Below are 19,882 nucleotides of genomic sequence, written 5' to 3' on the forward strand. Positions count from 1 at the left end.
ATGGGTACGCAATGGCAGGCACCCAAATCAAATGGAGGAGGAACAGCCACCTGGGCCCCTCCCAGGGCTCTCCCAGCAGAGCAAGGGGAAGGACACGGGGAGCAGAACAGCAGAGAAACTGAAGCCTTTGTGCCTCAAGCCTCAGCTAAAGAAGATGACAGAACTGTTGTTACTAAGACCGATGAGAAGCCACCCAGTCATCTCAGCAAGGACAGAACCTCTGTGTAGTGCATTTTGAATTTAATTTACAAGAGTACTCAAGAAGTTCAGTCTTATCTCAATGTACAGTTGTTCTGCCAGAAGAAAGTGTTGAGAAGGATGAAGAAGATACTCAGAAGAGTTATCACCTTCGAGAGAGGAGGAAACCTGTTGAGGACTATCAACCACCACTGAAAAGTAGGCTCTCTGCAGGGTTTCTCTTCGGAGCTGATTTCTTTCAGTGAGATGGTTTTGGAATGAAAATGCATATGGGCACTCAACTTCTCTTTGCTTTCAACAGAACCAAGGCAAAGTAAGAGCAAAGTTTCAGACTGCTCTTCAGATGCCAGACAGAGGTCCCCATTTGGAAGTCCTCAAAGACTAGAAGACTCCTGCAGCCAAAGAACTGACAGGTTCGTGAATGTTTGGTGATGGTCCTTATTTCTCAGTAGTGCTGTCAGTGACACTGCTGACTAATGCTTCCAGAGGTTTTGGATTGGTGGGAATTACAGATGAACGTTAGGATTACTGCTGTGGTAGTCCAAGGGTAGAAGGAAAGCAAGTATTGAGAGGGGAGGCCATACTTTTTATTAGCCATTAATTATTTGAAATGCAGCATTTGTTGTCCTCGATGAGGTGATTATGGAGGGTGGGGCTGAGATGATGTAACTGAAATTCTCTCCTTCTTGACTTGAAGCCAGAATGTCCCTCTGAAAAAACATTTTGCTCTCAGACTTTTTAAGCTTGGAGGATACCAGTTACTTTCTTAAAACTAATTTAGGTAGAGGGAGACCCTGTGTGGATTTACTTAATCACTCAAGTACTGATTTTGGCTTCTCTTTGGAATCAGTTCATGTTTGAGTAGGAAACTGTCCTTCACCAAGAAAAAGGCAAAATAAAATTAGAAATTCTAAATGACCACAGTCATGACAGAGGGGGTTTGGATCCTGTAAGCAGCGAGAGCATGGAGCACGCTGTCTCTTGCTAGATATGAGGAGCACTTTGCTCAGCATCCTCAAGAGCAGACAGAGAAGGAGGGGTTCATGAAACTGTCTTTTTAAACCGGTTTAGAAGGTTTGACTTTCCACAGAGTGGATATATGACATGAGGTGAAACTCCATTTCTATGTGTGTGAGAGAGAGAGAGGACACCATGAATCATTTGTTTATGCCATTTCTTTGCAAAACAGTTAAACATTTTGCCTTCCTAAGAAACATGAAATTTCCCTGTCACAAGGGAAATCGTGTAAGGGCTTTGAAGTGAGATTCATCAGGAGAACAATCGTCTGAAACTAATAGATCTCAAAGGAAATTCTGAGATGGAATTCATTTAAATGTTGATATTACTTAGTGTGTACTTGAAAGTGTGCTTTGGGGGGTTCTTCTATCACCCAAGTCATGGTCAGTTCACAGTCTGCATCTGTGGAACTCCTTGTTCACAGCTTGCATTCATCTGTGTGTTGTGTGGCCTGCCATGGATATTCGTAAGCGCTAAGAGTTGTCAGTTAGCCTGGCTTCATGTCTGGAGTGACCATTTTCCTTTGCTTACTCTTGGACATTAAATGTAAACCATTTGAACAAATATTTACCTCTTTTTGAGGTTCATCTCACTTAGGTGGTCTTCTGGGTTCACCTGCTGTCATTATAAATGTAAAAATCTTCTAGCTGCATGCTAACAAATGCTTTCCTCTTCCTCTCCTTCGTTCAACTCAGGTGTCTTCCACTAAACCTCAAGAAAGATCGAAGGAAAAGGGGAGCAAGTCTGGCTGATGTTGATCCAATGCAAACAGGCCGTTCAGTAAGTAATGCTAGATCAGCGTGCCAGAGAGGTGTTTGCAGTGTTTCTGAAAGCTTCCAGTCACGTGCTGCCTATGGGTAACCCCCCTAATGGAAAGGGGGTTTACAGTTCTGCTCTCAAGCAATTTGAAAACTGCCCAGAGCTCTTCTTTGTGCTGACACAGACTTTCTGATGGAACCTTGTCAAGGTGGTAGCTTTCTGTGATGGATGAGATGTGCTCTGTTGACTTTCTCTTTAGGTACGATTTGATGGTGTGGGTGGTCTTTCTGACCACATTTCAGCTTTGAAAGAGATGGTCATTTTACCGCTGCTTTACCCAGAAGTCTTTGAGAGATTCCAAATTCAGCCTCCAAGGTAACACATACTGTGTACATTCTAATTAACCCATTTTCCTGAGAGTATTCAACTGAGCTATCAATATGTTTCCATGCTTCAAACTCTTCAGCCTTGTTGGTGGGTTTTCTTAGCAGTAGTAAAAAAGAATTTATTTAAAATGGGTAGAATCTAGAATCCAGGTGCAGCAAGGGCGTCCTTTGTCACTGCCTTGCCTTTAAAAGGCGGGCTTGGGGTGTTCTTGTTTTGAGTTCGAGGTACAAGCCAACTTGATTAGTTTACAAGCAGGAAGGAATACTATACCAGTAGTCAACTGTAATTCATTGCTTGCAAGTCCAGTGTTCTCTCTCAAGAGTCTTTTGTTGCAAGTGATCAAGCATGACTTTGAGAACTGCAGCCACAGCGTTGCAGTGGTGGTTGTGGTTGGGGTAAAATAAGAGTCTGTCCACTTTTTACTTTGCTGCTAAATTAGTTCTGTGTCAGGAAATAAGTAGAGATGTAATTGTTAGCTTTGTATGTGTTTGGTCAGCAAAGTTCAGTTGTGCTACAGTGAAATAGGACTTCAAATTCTTTGCTTTCAGTCGGTTTGAAAGTATTACAAATAACGGAAGGAAAGTCTTGCAGGGTTTGGCTTCTTTATGCACTGAAATTCTTTTTGAAACAGCAACATTTCAGCTGTTCTCACTGATGACTGTATTTATCTGGAAATGCAGTTTTCTCTCCCAGCCTTAGACCTGCACCTTTTTTAGCATCAGCAATGCATGGTCTGGGAGAGCAAATCCAGTAACTTAGAGCTTTTGAGGGGACAGTGCAATGCTTCACTGTCAAATCTTGCCTTCTGCAAAGACAAGCATTTCAATGCAGCGTATCACTGAAGAATGAACTGGTGATTCCCAAGTTATGCCAGTCTCTCTAGCATATCACTGAAGAATGAACTGGTGATTCCCAAGTTATGCTGGTCTCTCTATCGTATCACTGAAGAATGAACTGGTGATTCCCAAGTTATGCCAGTCTCTCTAGCATATCACTGAAGAATGAACTGGTGATTTCCAAGTTATGCCAGTCTTGGATTTTGTGCTAAGGTTTATTCTTGCTTGGCTGTGCTGTGCTGTAACCTGCCCTGCTAGCTTGTCGGCAGTTTTGGAAGTGTCCTTCTGGGATGCTATGATGTGCTCTCAGGGTTTGTACATCTCCGTTCTCCTCTCTATCAATTGCACTTCCTGCCTTGTTAAATTGCGTTGGAACCCGGAACTTCCATCTCTTTTTGCCTTCTCCCTCTTCAGCTGTTGCCGCTAGTTCTGGTTAGGAGAGAAGAGGCGTGTGGTTTAGGGATGGGGGTTGTAATAGGTATTTTTCCATTAGGGGGGTTATCATATGTGAATTTAATGGGGGTTTTGTGGGGTTTTGTTTTGTTTCCATTGCAGAGGCTGTCTGTTCTACGGTCCACCAGGAACTGGGAAGACACTGGTTGCTCGTGCGCTGGCTAACGAATATAGCCGAGGTGGCAGGAGAATAGCCTTTTTTATGAGAAAAGGTGCCGACTGCCTGAGTAAATGGGCAGGGGAAACTGAACGACAGCTCCGTGAATTGTTTGATCAGGTAAGGCTGAAATGTGCCCTGTGTTCTGTCCGAGTGGTAACTGTAAACTTCTGTGGTCAGTATTTTTAGGAAGAACTCCCTGCTCTTTCGTGTTTTGTCAGTGTTTCCTTTTGCACTGGGTTATTTAGGGGCATGAGGTCTTGACCTGTATTGGGAAAGAGAAATAGAGCAAATGGGAAAACCATGCGAAAAAAACCCCTGTTTAAGGATTTTTTCTCCTTAAAATAGTGCTTGCTTTATGATGTCAGGATCCTGTGTTTCCATTCTAGGCCTACCAGATGCGACCTTCAATCATTTTCTTTGATGAGATAGACGGCCTTGCTCCTGTGCGGTCCGACAAACAAGACCAGATTCATAGGTAGTGCCTTTTTTGCATCTACATAGAAGCTGCTCGACCTCTGTGAAAAGAAGACCAGAACCTGTTTAACGCTGTGTCACGGGAATTGATCCTGCAAACCAGTAATTGCTGCTAAATTACAGAGTATTTTTCAACAAGAATTGAAATCAATTCACTAAGCTTGATAGGAGCACACGGCCTGTATTAGCTTATCAGTTTCTTTATGTCTTCCAATGGGTCTTTAGCTAACCAGTGTCTCACTGACAAAAGCTTGTTCTTTTTGAGTCATCATTGGAGAAGACTGTGTAGAATATCAGAAAATGTTGTAAACCAGTGACTGGAAATTCTGTTTTTTCCCTTAGCTCTATCGTAACAACTCTTCTGGCCCTTATGGATGGCTTTGACAGCAGAGGAGAGGTGGTGGTAATCGGAGCCACCAACAGGCTGGATTCTGTAGATCCTGCTTTACGAAGACCTGGACGCTTTGACCGCGAGTTCTTCTTCAGATTGCCAGATACAAAGGTCAGAATTGAAACTCAACCTTCATGTTGGTGTGACAAAGTCCTTCTTGAGAACAGAACCAGGGTCACAGTGCGGTATTGCAGAGCAGTTCAGGTGAAAATCAGTGTTGACAACTTGGACAAAGCCACGCTGCATTGGCAGTAAGGTCGGGTACTGGGTCTCTGTGATTGTATGTGACTCTGGCAGTAAATGTCTCAATTAACTATAAATTACTGCTTTCACATCTTGAAAAGGAAAGAAATGTTGTGCACACAAGCATTCCTTTTTTGCTAGGAAAAACTTTTACCAAGGCTGGTGCCAGAGTGAATGAACTTGTTTTCATTCCCAAAGACGTTCCTGTTTGTTTATGTACTGTATCCACCTAGACACTGCTCTCTATTTGTATTCATGTGAGGATCTGGGGCTTTTTGTGTTGGTTGGTTTGGTTGGCTTTTTTTAAGAGAAAACGTAGGACAAACCACAACCATTTTCTTTCCAGGCTAGAAAGGAGATTTTTGAGATTCACACACAACATTGGAGGCCTCAGCCACCAGGCACGTTCCTGCAAGAGCTCGCTGACAGATGTGTTGGTAAGTTTGAAAACAAAGTGAGCTTCTGCATGTGGCTGAGTCCGAAGGAATCTGAGCTTCTACCAGGCAGTCCCCAGGCTCTTGCAACTTGCTGCACAGTGTGGCAGTGAGGCACCTGGCACGGCGTGGGAGAAGTGAAGAGATTCTTTTCTTTTCGTGAATGTTCTTTTTGTGTCTCTGAGAACGTTGAATGGGTTTGGGGCATCTTCCTCAGGAGCAAAGTTCTGATGAGGAGACTGCTTCCTAAGTGTGGGAGACCAGGCTGCGAGCGACGTAACAAACCTTCTCTGCAGCGCGGTGCCTCTTGAAGTGCTCTGTTAACCTGTGAATTGTTGGCTGCGGGCAAAGTCTCTCAGTATTGCACTTCAGAAACCTGGGCTTTGACTGATGTGCTGCCTGAGACTGATGTCCCATTTGGCTTTTGTCTTGTTTCTTAGGGTATTGCGGTGCTGACATTCGAGCCTTATGTGCTGAAGCTGCCCTCTGTGCTTTGCGCCGCCACTATCCTCAGATCTATGAAAGTAACGAGAAGCTGCCAATCGATGTTGCTTCTCTTGAAATAACAGCAGAGGATTTTTTTGTGGCTATGCAGAAGATTACTCCAGCTTCACAGAGGGCTTTGGCTTCCCCTGGGCGAGCGCTATGCCCTATTGCCAAACCGCTGCTTGAAAACTCCCTCGCAAGGATTTTACAGGCCTTGCAGAGAGTATTTCCCCACACAGAGTCTGCGCTACGGAAGGACCACCAACAAGGTACAACAGTAGCATTCACTTCTTTAACATTCTGCCAAAGCAAAAGCTGCTCGTTTGTGCCATCACCATCCACCAGCCTCTCCAGCGGAATGGCAGCAGCACTGTGTAACAGGCAGGGGCACACCTTCATTGCAGGAATACCACGCACAGTTCGTGTTCCGGATTCTAAAGTGAAGTGCAGGATGGGAGCTGTGAATGACTCGCTATATGCAGTCGACAACAGCCTTCTCTACTTCAGCATCCTGTTTGTGGCAGTAGCTAACATCCTATTTCTCAGTTGTAAATATGGATCTAAGATTGAATGTACAAGGTAGCTCTTTCAAAACATTTAACTAGGGGCAGAAGGGAAGGCTTCTAATGCCTGTCTGAGGAATGTCAGGCCCACAAGACACGTATAAGTGGTTTAAGCTAAATACTGCTTTAGCTACCATGATTTCTAACCCTAGGGTTTTAACCTGACTGCCTGTGGATTGCAGTGCACACTTGTACATGAGATCAGAGTGGTTTAGCACTATATACGCTGGGGCTCGGCTTGCCCAGCAGATGTGAGGTCCTGCCTATGACAGCCTCAGGCCTGAGCCGGTTTAGTCTGTCCGTTGGTGAGAGTCTGTAAAGTGATAAACTTGCTCCACCCCAGACAAATGGAGGTTTGTTAACTGCTATTATGCTAATCTCTGGAAAATATCCTACCAGGATCACCATCAACCTTTGAAGAAATGCCACCGCATAAAAAGCCCAGAAGAGAAGAGTGGCAGTTCCTCCATCCTAGAGGGTAACTGTTTATGCTGATCTTCAGACATTTTAATGTGCAGCTTGTATAAGCTAACAGCTGAAAAGTTTTCCTGTTGCCACTACTGTTGGGTCAGTTCTTTTTCTCAATCTCTGTTGCTGTGCTGTCCAGAGAAACCCTTCCTGCTGAGCTTGGTTATGTCTCTGGGATCTTGGACTTCAGCCAGCAAAGGCACAACAGTGTAGCGCACAACAAGGGCTTTTGACAAATGTATTTCGGGCTAGTGCAGAATGATGACTAGAAAATCCAAACAATTCAAACAATGAGAAGGACTGAGTAAATCTTACACATACTTCGGGTACAGCTGTAATTTAACCAATCAGTTGTGCACTTCAGATACGGGGAACGTGTTTCAGTGCCCACCTCAATTTTTTTTTCCTAATTCTCTTCTCCCTCCCTCCCTCCCTTCCTTCCGTCTCCAGTAACAATAGGCAAATTGCAGCTGAAAATTGGGGTGGACGGGTGGTGAAGAGATCCAGAGAGGTGTGTCCTGAGTGAGGGTTGTTCTGCCCAATATCAGGTTACTGACCAGCTGGTGTGTGTGTATTTGAGCTGGACAGTCCCCCTGTGTGATTCAAGAGCTGTTGCTTCACCCAGCCAAGCAAATAGCAGGATTGGTGGGATTTCGTATGGGAGCTATGGGATGAGTTGGTAAGAAAATGGGTTTTGAAAGTCTTTCTGATCACAGACCAGCTTCTTACTTGCTGGAACAGAGAGAGTCTTTACAAACAAAGGAGGTTAGGGAAAAGCCTTTGACAGCTGTGTGTCTATTCATCACTTCACTCTGAAAGTTCTTTCCTCCTCCTTGTTCTAGAACTGCTCCTTACCAGCCAACCTGTGTGAGGCCACGGTGCTTACTAGTTGGAGAGCCAGGGTGTGGGCAAACTTCTCATTTGGCACCTGCAGTAATACATGCCCTGGAAAAGTTTCCTGTTTATACGCTGGACATGCCTGTTTTGTTTGCTGGCAACACATCATGGGAAAAAACGTGTGCACAGGTATCTCCTCTTTTTATGCTCATGGGATTCACAAACTGTCTCTAAACTAGTAAAGGAAGTGACATTCATTGTTAATGGAGGTGGCCTGGTTTGGACGTGCTGTTTGGTTTACCTCTGCCTGGAAATCCACTTCATCAGCATCAGCCCTCATCTTTTCACGTTGGTCTCTGCCTGTTCAGACTGCTCCAGACTCGACTGACTCAGATGTGTTCCTGCTCCGAACTGAAAATGGTCTGGTCTCCATCATGTAACCATTTACCCAAACTAAGCTGTCTTGAAGAAGACAGGGTTAGTCTTGTCTTTTCAGGCACACCACCATATACATCATGTACATTGTGAGGTTCCTTACACCAGCTCTGTTCCTGTCTGTGTAACAAATTCTATCTTTGAGTCAAGGTGAAAATTCTACCTTTGGGTTGGAGAGTTGTTCTGGGGGTGGTTTGGTTTTGTGTTTTGGCTTTCGTGTACTCCTATTTGGTAAGAGCGTTTGACTGATCCCTGGTTACTTATGAGCCTGTTCCAAATGGCTCAGTCTTCTTATCCAGGCTTTCATTTTACCAGGTGATGCGAGAAGCTCAAAGAAAGGCACCAAGTATCATTTATATTCCACTTATTGACTTGTGGTGGAAAGCTGTTGGAGATCCACTGAAAACAACCTTTACAAGACTACTGCAGAACATCCCATCATTTGCCCCAGTTCTGCTGCTTGCAACATCGGATGTGAGTTACACAGATCTCCCAAGAGAGGTATTGACATGAATACTTTTCCTTCTCTTTTTATTCAATTTCCTGTTCATCTAGAGCTCCTTGAAGCATTGGGGTACTTAAACAAATGCATCCTGTTATTACTTGGGCACCCTGGCCAGGTCTCCTCAAATCTGCTTAGACAAAGCAATGCCAAAAGCATTTGTCTCCAGTGTTTTCTGAGTAAAGGGATTGACTTTGACCCAACTTTTCCCCCCTTCTCACACACTCCTGCCTATTCGACAGATGTGTCCGTTTTCTTCAGACAAGAACTCATGTGAGTTCAAGATGGTTGGGTCTGAACATTAGTCAAGAATATGCAGTGCTGGCAATGGCACTGGGAAACCTATTTAAACTGAAAACATTTTTACTGAAAAGGGATATTTTTACTGAGAAAGTACGGTGGTCGCGCTGTAACAATGGACTGTAACTTTGTATTTCAATTCTTGAATAAGCATTTTTCATAGAAGTGAAAGCTTTACAGAGTCGACAGCTGAATTCCAACTCCTGTTTAGTCACTTGTAAATCGATCTGTAGGCGTATTCCTTCACAAAATTCAGCAAGAGTCCATGCTGAGCATCCTAGACCTATTTTGTCTCAAATGTGGGGTCAGCTTACCTAGAGGTGGTTGTCATCAGATGCTTGGAAAGGGCAGGAAGACAACTCCTCACAGTCTGTCTTAATCAGGTGACACTTTAGAATTTAGACAGGTACTCATCTTCTGGGAATAGAGTCTGAGCGTGTGTCGCCGTGTATCTGAAATAACTTTCCTCTTTGGGCTATAGATACGAGAGCTGTTTATTGGTCAAAATGAAGTTTTCAATGTCCAGTGTCCTGATGAGGGAGAAAGAAGAAGGTTTTTTGAAGACCTACTTCTAAATCAAGCTCCTACACGTTCTGAGTCCATAAGCAATGCAGGTGAGGATATTCTACATACAAAACATGGGTACCTGTAAGTCAGTAGCTGTAGAGTTTTTGCTTTGTGGTATTTTTCTCTCAGTAACTTTTCACAGGTTTGTCTTGGGGTAACATGGATTGAATGAGAGTTTCTGATGTGGTGGAACAACATGAAAATGGTCATGAAACTAAATCTGGGACTTAAAATAAAAGCGAGAAAGTTCTGGTGGGCAACATCTGCTTCTGAGAAGGAGAGTGTGGTGCTTCCTGAACATTCAGGCTTGAGAAGGAGTGAAATGTTGGGGTGCCAACGAGCACAAGGTTCTGAAGACAGAGATTCAAAAGCTAAGGTCAAGCAGCTCATTTAAGCTGCTTTTGGATTACACTATTGATGAGCCATCTTTGGTTCCATTCTTCCTGTAACACCTCTCTGCAGTCAGCACAGTGTGTTTCTTGCGTAAGGATGCTGCCCCTGTAGTTACTGAAAGCCCAAGTCGTGTCTTTCTGCAGATGCTGGTGTTCTGCTCCTGCAGGTTGTTTTTCAAATGGTACCTAAAGGGAAAACAGCCTTTGACTTCCTTTTATTGTACGAGTATCTTCCCAGTAATGACCAGTGTGGGTTAAAAAGCTGGACTTCAAGCAGTGTGGCCCCAGAGTCACCTGTTGAACAGAAGGCTTACATGCTCCTGTTTGCAGTGCAAGGTGTGTTTCCTAACCTACATGACTTGGGAGTGAGTGTTAGCCTGCCAGACTGTCATGGCAACGCTGGTGTATTTCCCCCCGGCTGTACCCTGCCTTTTTCTCTAGTGCTTTTCTTGTATGCCCGAGTGCCTTCTGTTGATGGAGCAGTGACTTTGGCCAGAGAGAAGGTAAAAGTCAAGTGCTTCTCAGTGAAGAAATAACTGGCAACAGTTCTGTCTCTGGCCCTGCAGAGAGACTGTATTCCAGGATAATTCACTGATCCTGTAGCCCACCCAGAGAAGCAGAAATCCCGACTGAAGCTATTTGTGCCGTTCCAGGTGCCTTGGTACACCCTGTGACTGGTGCGAGCTGTTCTCGTGTCGGTAACGCAGCGGGAGTTCACAGAGGGCCAGGGGTTGTGGATGGCAGTGAGCTCAGAGTAAGTTGAATTTCAATGTTGCTAATATGGAAGTGGGACATATGTCTTATCTCCAGGTGGAGTGAAATGAACTTGAGGGCTTTGGTGCTAGTGGATCTGAAGGAGGCAGAGTTTGATGACGGGCAGTTGCGAGGCAGGAATATTGTCATGTTCTATGGCTGTTCTTTTAACTCCATCTTCACAGCCTCACACAACACCAAAGCCAAACAGCCACAGCAGTGGAAGAAGGTGCTGCTGCTACTTTGTTTTCCCAGAGATGATCACATTCACATCTTTGGTAACAGGCAGGACTGTGTGCAAGCTTGGCAACTTGCTACAGGCAGAGTCACTCTGCTCATTTACCCAGTCTAGAAGTAGGTGCCAGCCGATGTAACTTGGCTCCCTGACCTGCATTCCGTGCTGCTCTGGAAACAGCTGATTTGCAATTGGGATTCTTGATGGGATAGCCAGATGAGTACCGAAATCTGTCCTGAAATGTTAGCCTGCCTTTCCTCTGTAGTATGAAAAAGTAACTCCTTTTCTCCAGTTAAACCTTGGGAGGTATTTAATGTGTTCTCTGAAGGGTCCCTCGTGTTTTATTTTGCTGTAGAAAATGTAGGATGTCACTGGCATTGTTACTGGTTAGTTTCTGAAAATATGCATGAGGAGCCTGTTCAGAGGATTTGGGGCTATTCTGAACTTGTTCCCATTTTCTCTTCAGCAACTGTTGACTTTAGCCACTGTGGCAACTAAGAACTTCACCGTCTCTCACTTGGAAAGACTCTATGGTGTTCTTGCTCGGTGCATTTACCGGCATCGGGAAGATTACGACAGAACCCAACTAGTGCAGGTGATTCTTTCCTGTGTCTTACAGCACTTTCTATCACTGTTAAGCGAGCGTGAGTCCCGCCTGCGTGTGTGTGCGCTCTGGACATGGCACTAACCAGGGTGTTACTCTTCACTGCTTAGTTGCCTGTGTTAGAAGACTTTTCCATTTCACTCTGAGGCCATTTCTCCGTATTGCAAACCCCTTGTTGTACTTGGCAGAGTCGTTGGCAATTTCTGCAGGGAACGGCTTGAACTGGAAGACAGTGGGTCCACCCCCACAGCCATCTCCAAGCAGTTAACCTCAGTCTGTCAGGAGTCCTTCCCCACAACCTTTGTCTTGAGCATCTTTATTTTGACACAGGGGGAGATTTCTGCCTCTGACGGTTTAATAGTCACATTCTCTGATCCCTTCCTCTAAGAGAGGACTTCTGACTTGTCAGAACTCAGCAGAAATCGTCCAGAGGCACCCATGGTGCCAGTCAGGCGTTCCCAGCCTTGAGTCCATTTAGATAGGTTGGATATTGAGTCTTTAGATACAAGATCCTTGAATCCATTTGTCTTCGAGCTGCTTGTGCCTGAGAAGAGAGCAAATTCCTTCTACTTCTCAGCCTGCCTTGCAAAAGAGGAAGACCTGGTCTTTGGCCCTTGTCTTCCACATCTGACAAAGAGTTAGACCGGACGTTCTGTTCTGCCTGTGCAGCCCTGAGGATGCTTTGGATTCAGGGATGCCATTCCTGACAAACAGGCCCATCTCTCATCCAGCGTAGTGATGTGGCTTAGCATGGGAAGGGACGTGTTTCTGTTGCCTGGGGCTTGTGAGGTTTTGTGACTTCACTTGTAATGCTTAAATTAAGAGAGACTTGATTTCTTTGTTTCCTACTTTAGCTCTAACCAAAAAAACCCCAAGCCTCCTATTCAGAGTGATGCTGCAAGTCAGTCAGGAGCAAACTCTGTGTATGAAGAGAGAAGTCTTTAACAAGTAATGATTCAGGGTGCAGAAGGGAGCATTTCCAGCATTTAGTTGGGGCTTTTCTGGAACTGTCTCCTCTTTCTACCTGTTGGAAGCACTGTTGATACAGAGCCATGGTCCCGTGATACAGATCCACACTGTCTCTCTTGTCCGTGCTGACAGGATCCAAAGATACACGTGTTTAACATCCGTGGAAGTAAAGAAAGACGTGGTGGTGGTGGTAGCAGCACATGTATTTGCTAAATATTGCTAACAGTTGCATGTATGGACAGATTCTTTATTCCTGTGATGACTAAATAAGCAGGGTCCTGAAGCTCTTGTTCATGCTGACTGCTGGTTTGTCTTTTCTTCTTCCTAGGAAATGAAGAAAGAAATTGAAGCCTTCAGTCATGCCTTCCACCATGACTGACTTCAGCATTCTTCCACTCCGATGTTCTCTTCGGGCTGCACACTGTTCTTTGTGCATTCTTCAATAAATGTTACTTCCACATCTATTAAACAAATATATTGTAAAATTGATTAGGAACACTCAAAGTCCTTTAGCTGCTTTTGATATTTTCATCATTATCTAGAAGGCCCATCCTAAATCTTTGCCTGATCTTTCTGCACTGAGACACTCCTGGTTTTCACAGGGAAATTAACCTCAAAGTCCAGGAACATCACTTAGTAAATCAAGGGGAAAGACTGGGCTTTTGATCACAGGAAACACTCTCCTACCAAAACACACAAGCGCTGTCTGAAGTCCCAGTCTGGGAAACCAGGAACAGATTTGCCTCCCAGAATCCCAACTGCAGTTTATGACAAGCAGGACGGCTGCCATGCTGGGCAGCAGAGTGACTGATCCTCACTGCAAGCCCAGCAGGCACCAATGCAGAACAGAGATCAAAGACTGACTGGGAAATATATTCCTACTGCTAGGAAAGGAAGGGCACTCTTAAGCAAAGTCCTACTAGGGGATGTGGGCCTCAGGATTGACTGGTGGGGATGAAAGTTACACCAACTCCAGTGTCCAGAAACCCAGGATTTAAAAGCATTTTAAAGTACTTCACTGCCACATAATTTGTCAGTTGTCAGGTAACAGCATCTCTGGAGCCCTTTGCCATTCTGCTCTCCCTTTCATTACTTTTACACACCAACTGGTTCATAATTTTGTACATTTAAATCTAAAGTGGTGTCATTTACCAAAAAACACCTCATTGTAATATGAAAAAAAAAGGATTACTAATTCTGATAGTCAACAGAACCTTTCCTATATACAAAACCCATCTGTGAGTTCCCAGTCTGGGTAGAAAGTAGGTAGCAGGGGGAAAAATGTCCTGCACAATCAAATAGTCATTAATGGACTAAAGCTACTGAATCCCATCAGCAGGAGCTCATTTTGTCCTCGATATTAAATCTCTCTCTGTGCGTTCCATCTGCCCCAGTCTGCAACTCTGGCCTCACTGCTGGAGCTCTACATGCAAATGATTTTATGGGTATGAACTGTTGCCCTAAGCTCAGAAGAATTATTCACAGCTACAAAGTCAAGCATGCAGATACACACACACAGGTATTTTCAAACCAGACAGGAAGTTCCTGGACAGGACTTTCATTGCCCTGGTTGCTGGTATGGTTGGTACTTAACAGCAATCCTGCCTAAGAACACAGCTGTATTCAGTATCACCCTTTCTGGAACAATGAACAGTCTGAAGCCAAACACAACTGTTATATTGCCTACTTTATCCTCTTCTTAGAAACAGGAATATTCTTTTACTCAGATCAGCTGCTTTCATGTGAGCAAAATACCCCATATCCAAAAAAAAAGCCAATCTAGCTCTAAAGACACTGGAAGTTGCAATAATCCTTCTTTTCCAAAGTAGTTTACTCTGATACTTCAGTGTTTCTCATCTCGCAGTCACTACAACAAACACACTCGGTTTTCATCTTAGAATCCTCGCAACACACCCCCTCCTTTCTGAGCTTACGAGCAGCACAACACAAACAGACCTTTTCCTTCTATTTTTTTCCTCACTTCAAGTATAGGTTCTCTTCTGGTGTTCCAAATCCATCAACCATATCTCTGTCTAATATCCAAATCACTTTGCAATGCCAAGAGCAAGCCCGCATATGCGCTCTCTGTCCAGTTCTCATTTCTGTGACAAAACAACAGCACCTGAAATAGAGTAGGATATTTCAAGGTCCCATTTTCTGGCCATTTTCACCACTGACCAAGTGATACTGGGGACACCACACATTACAATACCATTTTAATCTATCCCTAGGCAGGGGCATCCCTCCAGATTTACTCCAGTTCTTTAAGATGCTTCCAAAGGGACAACAGAGAAAAACTTCCTTGGAAGAAGCGAAACCCATCTTGGTACCAAAAAATTATTTCCTAAACCAACGTTTCTTAGGCCAGAATTCCAAACTTTCAGATAGAAACCCAGGGATCTCTTCCCTGTGTTACCAATACAGCGTTTAGAAACAAAGCCATGCTGCTGCTGGATCTCTCTCCGATATGACTTCCGCAGAGTTTAAGCAAAGAACTCACACTGCCTCCTGAAAAGCCTTGCTTTCCCCCATTTCTCTCCCTGTTAAGTGGACGATTCTACTTTATAGATACCATGGCTTCCCCTGGGGCAAGCCTTGAGGTTTCTGGGATCACACAGCCATTTTCAACTCAGGTCACCAGCCCAAGTTTCCCAAAAGAGACAAGGCTCAGCTGGACAGGCTCATCTTGTGGATTTCCTTGAAACAGCAGAATTTTGAATGCTGTGGAATTTGGCAGCAGTTACCCCAGGCGTAACTTCCTCACTGTCCTTTATAGCCCAGGCTCAGGTGTTCCCTCCCAGGGGTGACAAGTAACATGATTTGGAGAGGTGAACACAATTGACATGTGCATGTGCCCCTTTCTTGGGATTACCACATTTAGGGGTCTCAGCTTTGACAGTCAAGAGAACTGGTTCACCTGGGCTGCTCTGCAGCCACCGTCACCACCTCTGTCCGGCGGGTCTCAGCGTCGCTCTGCAGTCGCTGTCACTCCCTGCAGCAGCTCTCCAGCACACGGGACGTTTCAAAGATCAAACCAGAGCTCAGGAATTGGGGCAGTTTCCCATCAATGCTGGTTTTCATCTCGCCAACAGCGCTCTGTCCAGACCCTTGACCTCAGTTTGTGATTCCTCCCTCCCAGCCTGCAGCCCACCAGGAAATGTCTGTTTCCCTCTCTGTCTCTGCTGTCTGGTCTTCTTCTTTCAATCCTCCCCTCTCTGGCCCAGAGACACTGGCTGATGTTGTCTTTCCCTGACTGCCTGTCTGTCCCTCCCGGTCCCTCCCTGTCTGTCCTGCAGCCTGTTGCTCTGTTTCCCTCTCTCCACACATCTCTCTCCTGCTCCCTGCCCTTCTCTGTTTCCTGTCAATCCTTTCTCCTCCCCTCTGCCTCTTCTCTCTCCGTGTCCCCCTGTCCTGCTCTCTGGCGTGGCCTGTGTCACCCAGTCCCTCTGCCCTCCTCCCGGCCCTGCTGCTCCTCTGGGCTGCTGCTCAGCACCAGTTTTCTTCAGGCACCTGCTCTCCACAGCCCCTCCATCTCCTTTCTGATCTCTGCCTCTGCTGCCATCTCTCCCAGCTTTTCCCTCCTTCCTCCTCCCTCCCTCAGCTTCCTGCCCATCTTTCAACCCGTCCCTCTGTCCATCTGCTGTCCCTCTTGGGCAGGGGCAGCCCTGGGGAGGCAGCCATGGGGCCTGCGGGGGCAGGGCTGGCCTGGGGGACGGTGTCTCTTAACGGTCCCACTGCAGGAAGCAGCAGCCCCGCTGTGTGATGGGAGCTGTGGGCCAGAGGCTGCTGGGCGGCCATAATAGTTCCTGGGCATGGTGGGAGTCAGAGAGCAGAGGCTGCTGGGCGGCCATGGTGGTTCCCGGGGCATTGTGGGAACTGTAGGCCTGGGTCATGGGGCTACTGGGCGGCCATGGGGGTCTGGCCAGGCCCAGTCTCTGCTCCAGCTGCGACCAAGCTGAGCTGAAGGCTGGGGTCCCCGTGAGGCAGCAAGGCCCTTGGCCAAGCGCAGGGGCTTCTCCTGCCTGTTGGAGCTCCCTGCATGGGCAAGATCCAGGCAGCTGGGAGAGATTCCTGTCAGGAGCTGCCTGACAGACCCAGGCTGCTGCCGGGCAGGGGCAGAGCTGAACACTCCTTCTGCAAGGGCTGGGCCAGGGCTTTCAGGCCCAGTCAGCCCAGCCAGGGCTGGCAGGCAGAATGCAGCGCTTCACTGCAGGCCTTGCTCTGAGGGCCATGGACATCAGCATGGGAAGTGTTCCTGAGACAGGCATCAGCCTGGCTCCTTTGGCTCTGCTGCCTCTCAGCCCGAATGCAGCAAACCCCTGAGATGTGTGCTGTGTGCTCTGGGTAAAAGGGAGTTTTAAACAGTTCCAGTTCATTCCAGTCTCAGTGTCCTCACTCTTCAAATACTGCTTTCAGGACACATCAGAATTTGCATGGCTTTAGTTTCCATTTTTGTTTCTGATGCTCTTTTATGTTTCATGGTTCACATACCTTGAGAGCAGCAATTTTACACCCACTAAATAAAGCAGGTGGTGACTAGGGCTGAATCAAGCACTGCCACCTGGAAAAGGTTGGTAGGAAAATTGCCCTTCCACCATGATTCTTCACTGACAGACAATACTTGTGAAGATCTATCAGTCTGCTTGCATATATTTCAATTCCATGTGATGCACTACTATCCTACAGCACTGCTTCTAATGTGAGTTCCACAGAGAACCATACAGGATGTTCCATAAAAGTCTCTGCTGCTCCCTTTACAAAATACACCTATCATTCCATCAAAAGAGTATCACCCATCCAGCTTCAGCACCTTTCGCTTCTGGAACACCCTCAGTCCCTGTAGTTCAGTGCACGGAGCTCATTCTGCCTGTGGTTCAGTTCTGGAACTCTGGGCTCTGTTGCCTTATGGGATCCAGAGACTCTGCCAAACAAGGACGTCAGCATTCCTCCTCTTCAGACCCTCCCAGGATGCCACAACTCTTTAAGAACTTCCAGTTACAGGCTGTGTAAAAACCTCCAGGCTGGATGTTCAGGCAGCCAGACTGACAAAATAATCTATCCTGATTCCCCTGATGTTTATGATTTTCTATGAGCTACTCTCAAAAACGCTAGTCATGCAGTAAAAGTAGATCCAGCATTCTGCTGCTCCTTTAAATTGAATTATTTTAGGATAATACTAATCTGAGACTGCTCTTTTTAGAGGCAAAGCACCAAAAACACAGCTAACACTGAATAACAGCAGAAGTTCCTTGTGTCTCTTTCCTCCTGTATGCCTTTAGAAGAGCTAAAATGAAAAAGTAATAAATAAAAAGCACCTGCTGGTTTCCACTATTTCCCAGTTCTGTGCATGAAAAATCAGCTGTCTGCCAGATGTCAGCCTGGTACTAACCCCAGTTAACTGTAACGTAACAAATGAAGAGGTTCTATCTACAAAGTGCATTTAATAAAGTGCAGTTTGGAGCTAAACCTCAGCGTGCAAAGAAAAAACAACTGGTTCTATTAGCCTGAAGGCGATTTCCACTTTCTCTGAGTCAGAAAGTATTTGATAAAAAAAAACCCCAAACAACAAAAAGCCACCTGCTGCAAATCCAGACCTCTGTAGGGACAGAATAACCTCAAATCTATCTCACATTTTACCCCCCCAAAAACTGCAGTGCAGCTGCACTAGTCCTCAGGGAATGCCTCCAGGTGTGTATTAGTGTGGTGGTTTAGCCCTGGCTGGAGGCCAGACGCCCTCCAAAGTCAGTCTGTTACTCCCCTTCTTAGTTGGACAGGGGAAAAAATACATATTAAGAGGTTCAGGAGACAAAATAAGGACAGGGAGAGATCATTCTGTCAGCAATGACATGGGCAAAACAGACTCAACACAAAGTGAAGAAGAGAGAAACTACCTACTTTATTACACTACACTACAAAGAACAGTGAAGAAACCAGCGTTGGGAGCACAACCAGATCTTAAAACAAACGCAACCAGATCTTAAAACACTTTCCCCCCACCACTGCATTCTTAGCAGACTTCACTCTAGTCATCATTTCACTCCCTTCTTCCCCCAACTGCAGCACAGGGGGGCAGGGACTGGGAGATGGGGGCTTCAGTCAGTCCCTTGCAAGTTGGTTTCCTTCTCAGCCAGGGGGGAGGGCATTCATTCTACACCCTCCCCCTGCTGCACCGTGGGGTCTCACCCACAGGAGATCGTCCTCCGTGAACTCCTCCAACGTGAATCCTTTCCCCAGGGCTTTACCTATTCACCTGCTGCCCTGGCGTGGGTCACAGCTATGGGTGCAGTCATCAATCACAATGTCTCTCAGTCCCAGTCCTCTGTGGGGTCACCAGCCTCCCCCAGCAAACCTGTTCTGGTGCAAATCTCTCTCTCACTTGTCTCTGTGTCTCTGTTTCTCCTCATGGCTGCAAGTGCTGGCAGGGGCTTGTTCCAATGTAGGGTCACAGCATCTCTGTGTCTCCACCTGCTCCATCCAGCCTGGAGCCCCTCCACAGTCTGCAGGTGGGGGCTCGGCCTTTTCCATGGGTTTCTCCAGGGGCTGCAGGGGCATCTTTCTCTCCGGCACCTGGGCCGCCTCCTCCCCTGCCCTGTCCCGGCCTTGGTGTCTGCACAGCTCGGTACATCTTCTCGCTCCCTTCTCCGGTGGCAAAATGCAGCTGCTTTTGGGTTGTTTTCTCCTCTGTGTGATTCTCAGAGGCGCTCGACTGTCTCTCAGGCAGCAACTTTGGCCTTGAATTGCTCGTTGTTTATAGTTTAGTCTGGCAGAAAACTCTAACTGCTGCTTAAAGAAACCGTCTCAGCAGCACAGCCTCACCAAACTGACACAGCTACTTTATGTCCTTGAGAGTCAGTTTTTCTGTAACAAGGGGATAAACGATGTATCGGTGGTGGATGCCATCCCGCCCTCGAATCCTTGTTCCCAGAGATAGTGTGAGACTGTCACAAGTAAGTCCTTTGTTATGAAAAAGAAAGGAAAAGACACAGACTCTCTTGTCCTTCCCAAGCCGTTAGTTCCCAGAGCTGCTTCCCATAACTACACTGCATAACTACACTACCTGTATATCGTGATCCTGTACCCTCACATCAACTGTGATTCATAACAGCTCAGTTACAGAGGTTAACATAGTTTAACTGCCTACTGGTTTGATTAACAAATTGCTTATACAAGGTTTATTACAACTACCACAACTAATACACCCAGTGAACTTCGGGCCTGGCCTTGGTGTCTGCGCAGCTGGTTGCTTCTTCTCGGTCCCTTCTCTGGTGGCAAAATGCCTCTGCCTGCAGGTTGTTTTGTGTCTGAGCTCAAATGGTCGCTGCTTGGGGACAAACTGTGTGTTTTGGTTTAGTGTGGCAAGTTTCTGGCAGAGGAGGGAGGGCTGCAGGGGTGGCTTCTGCAAGCAGCAGCTAGAAGCTT

At 46.1% G+C, this 19,882-nt stretch overlaps 1 protein-coding gene across 1 annotated transcript; it reads left to right on the forward strand.

The window, feature by feature from the left end:
• Nucleotides 1–12,842, forward strand: LOC311199340 (ATPase family AAA domain-containing protein 2-like; the record flags this gene model as incomplete). Its single annotated transcript, XM_084273421.1, has 12 exons — nucleotides 1–4; nucleotides 301–439; nucleotides 1,863–1,995; nucleotides 2,234–2,349; nucleotides 3,753–3,927; nucleotides 4,197–4,285; nucleotides 4,627–4,786; nucleotides 5,265–5,355; nucleotides 5,793–6,417; nucleotides 10,713–10,884; nucleotides 11,357–11,485; nucleotides 12,792–12,842. The coding sequence occupies 12 exons, from the start codon at nucleotides 1–3 to the stop codon at nucleotides 12,840–12,842; spliced, it is 1,884 nt and encodes a 627-aa protein (XP_084129547.1).
• Nucleotides 12,843–19,882: the final 7,040 nt, after the last annotated feature.

This window comes from Gallinula chloropus (assembly GCF_964237585.1).
Source record: "Gallinula chloropus genome assembly, chromosome: 20".
Taxonomy (NCBI): domain Eukaryota; kingdom Metazoa; phylum Chordata; class Aves; order Gruiformes; family Rallidae; genus Gallinula; species Gallinula chloropus.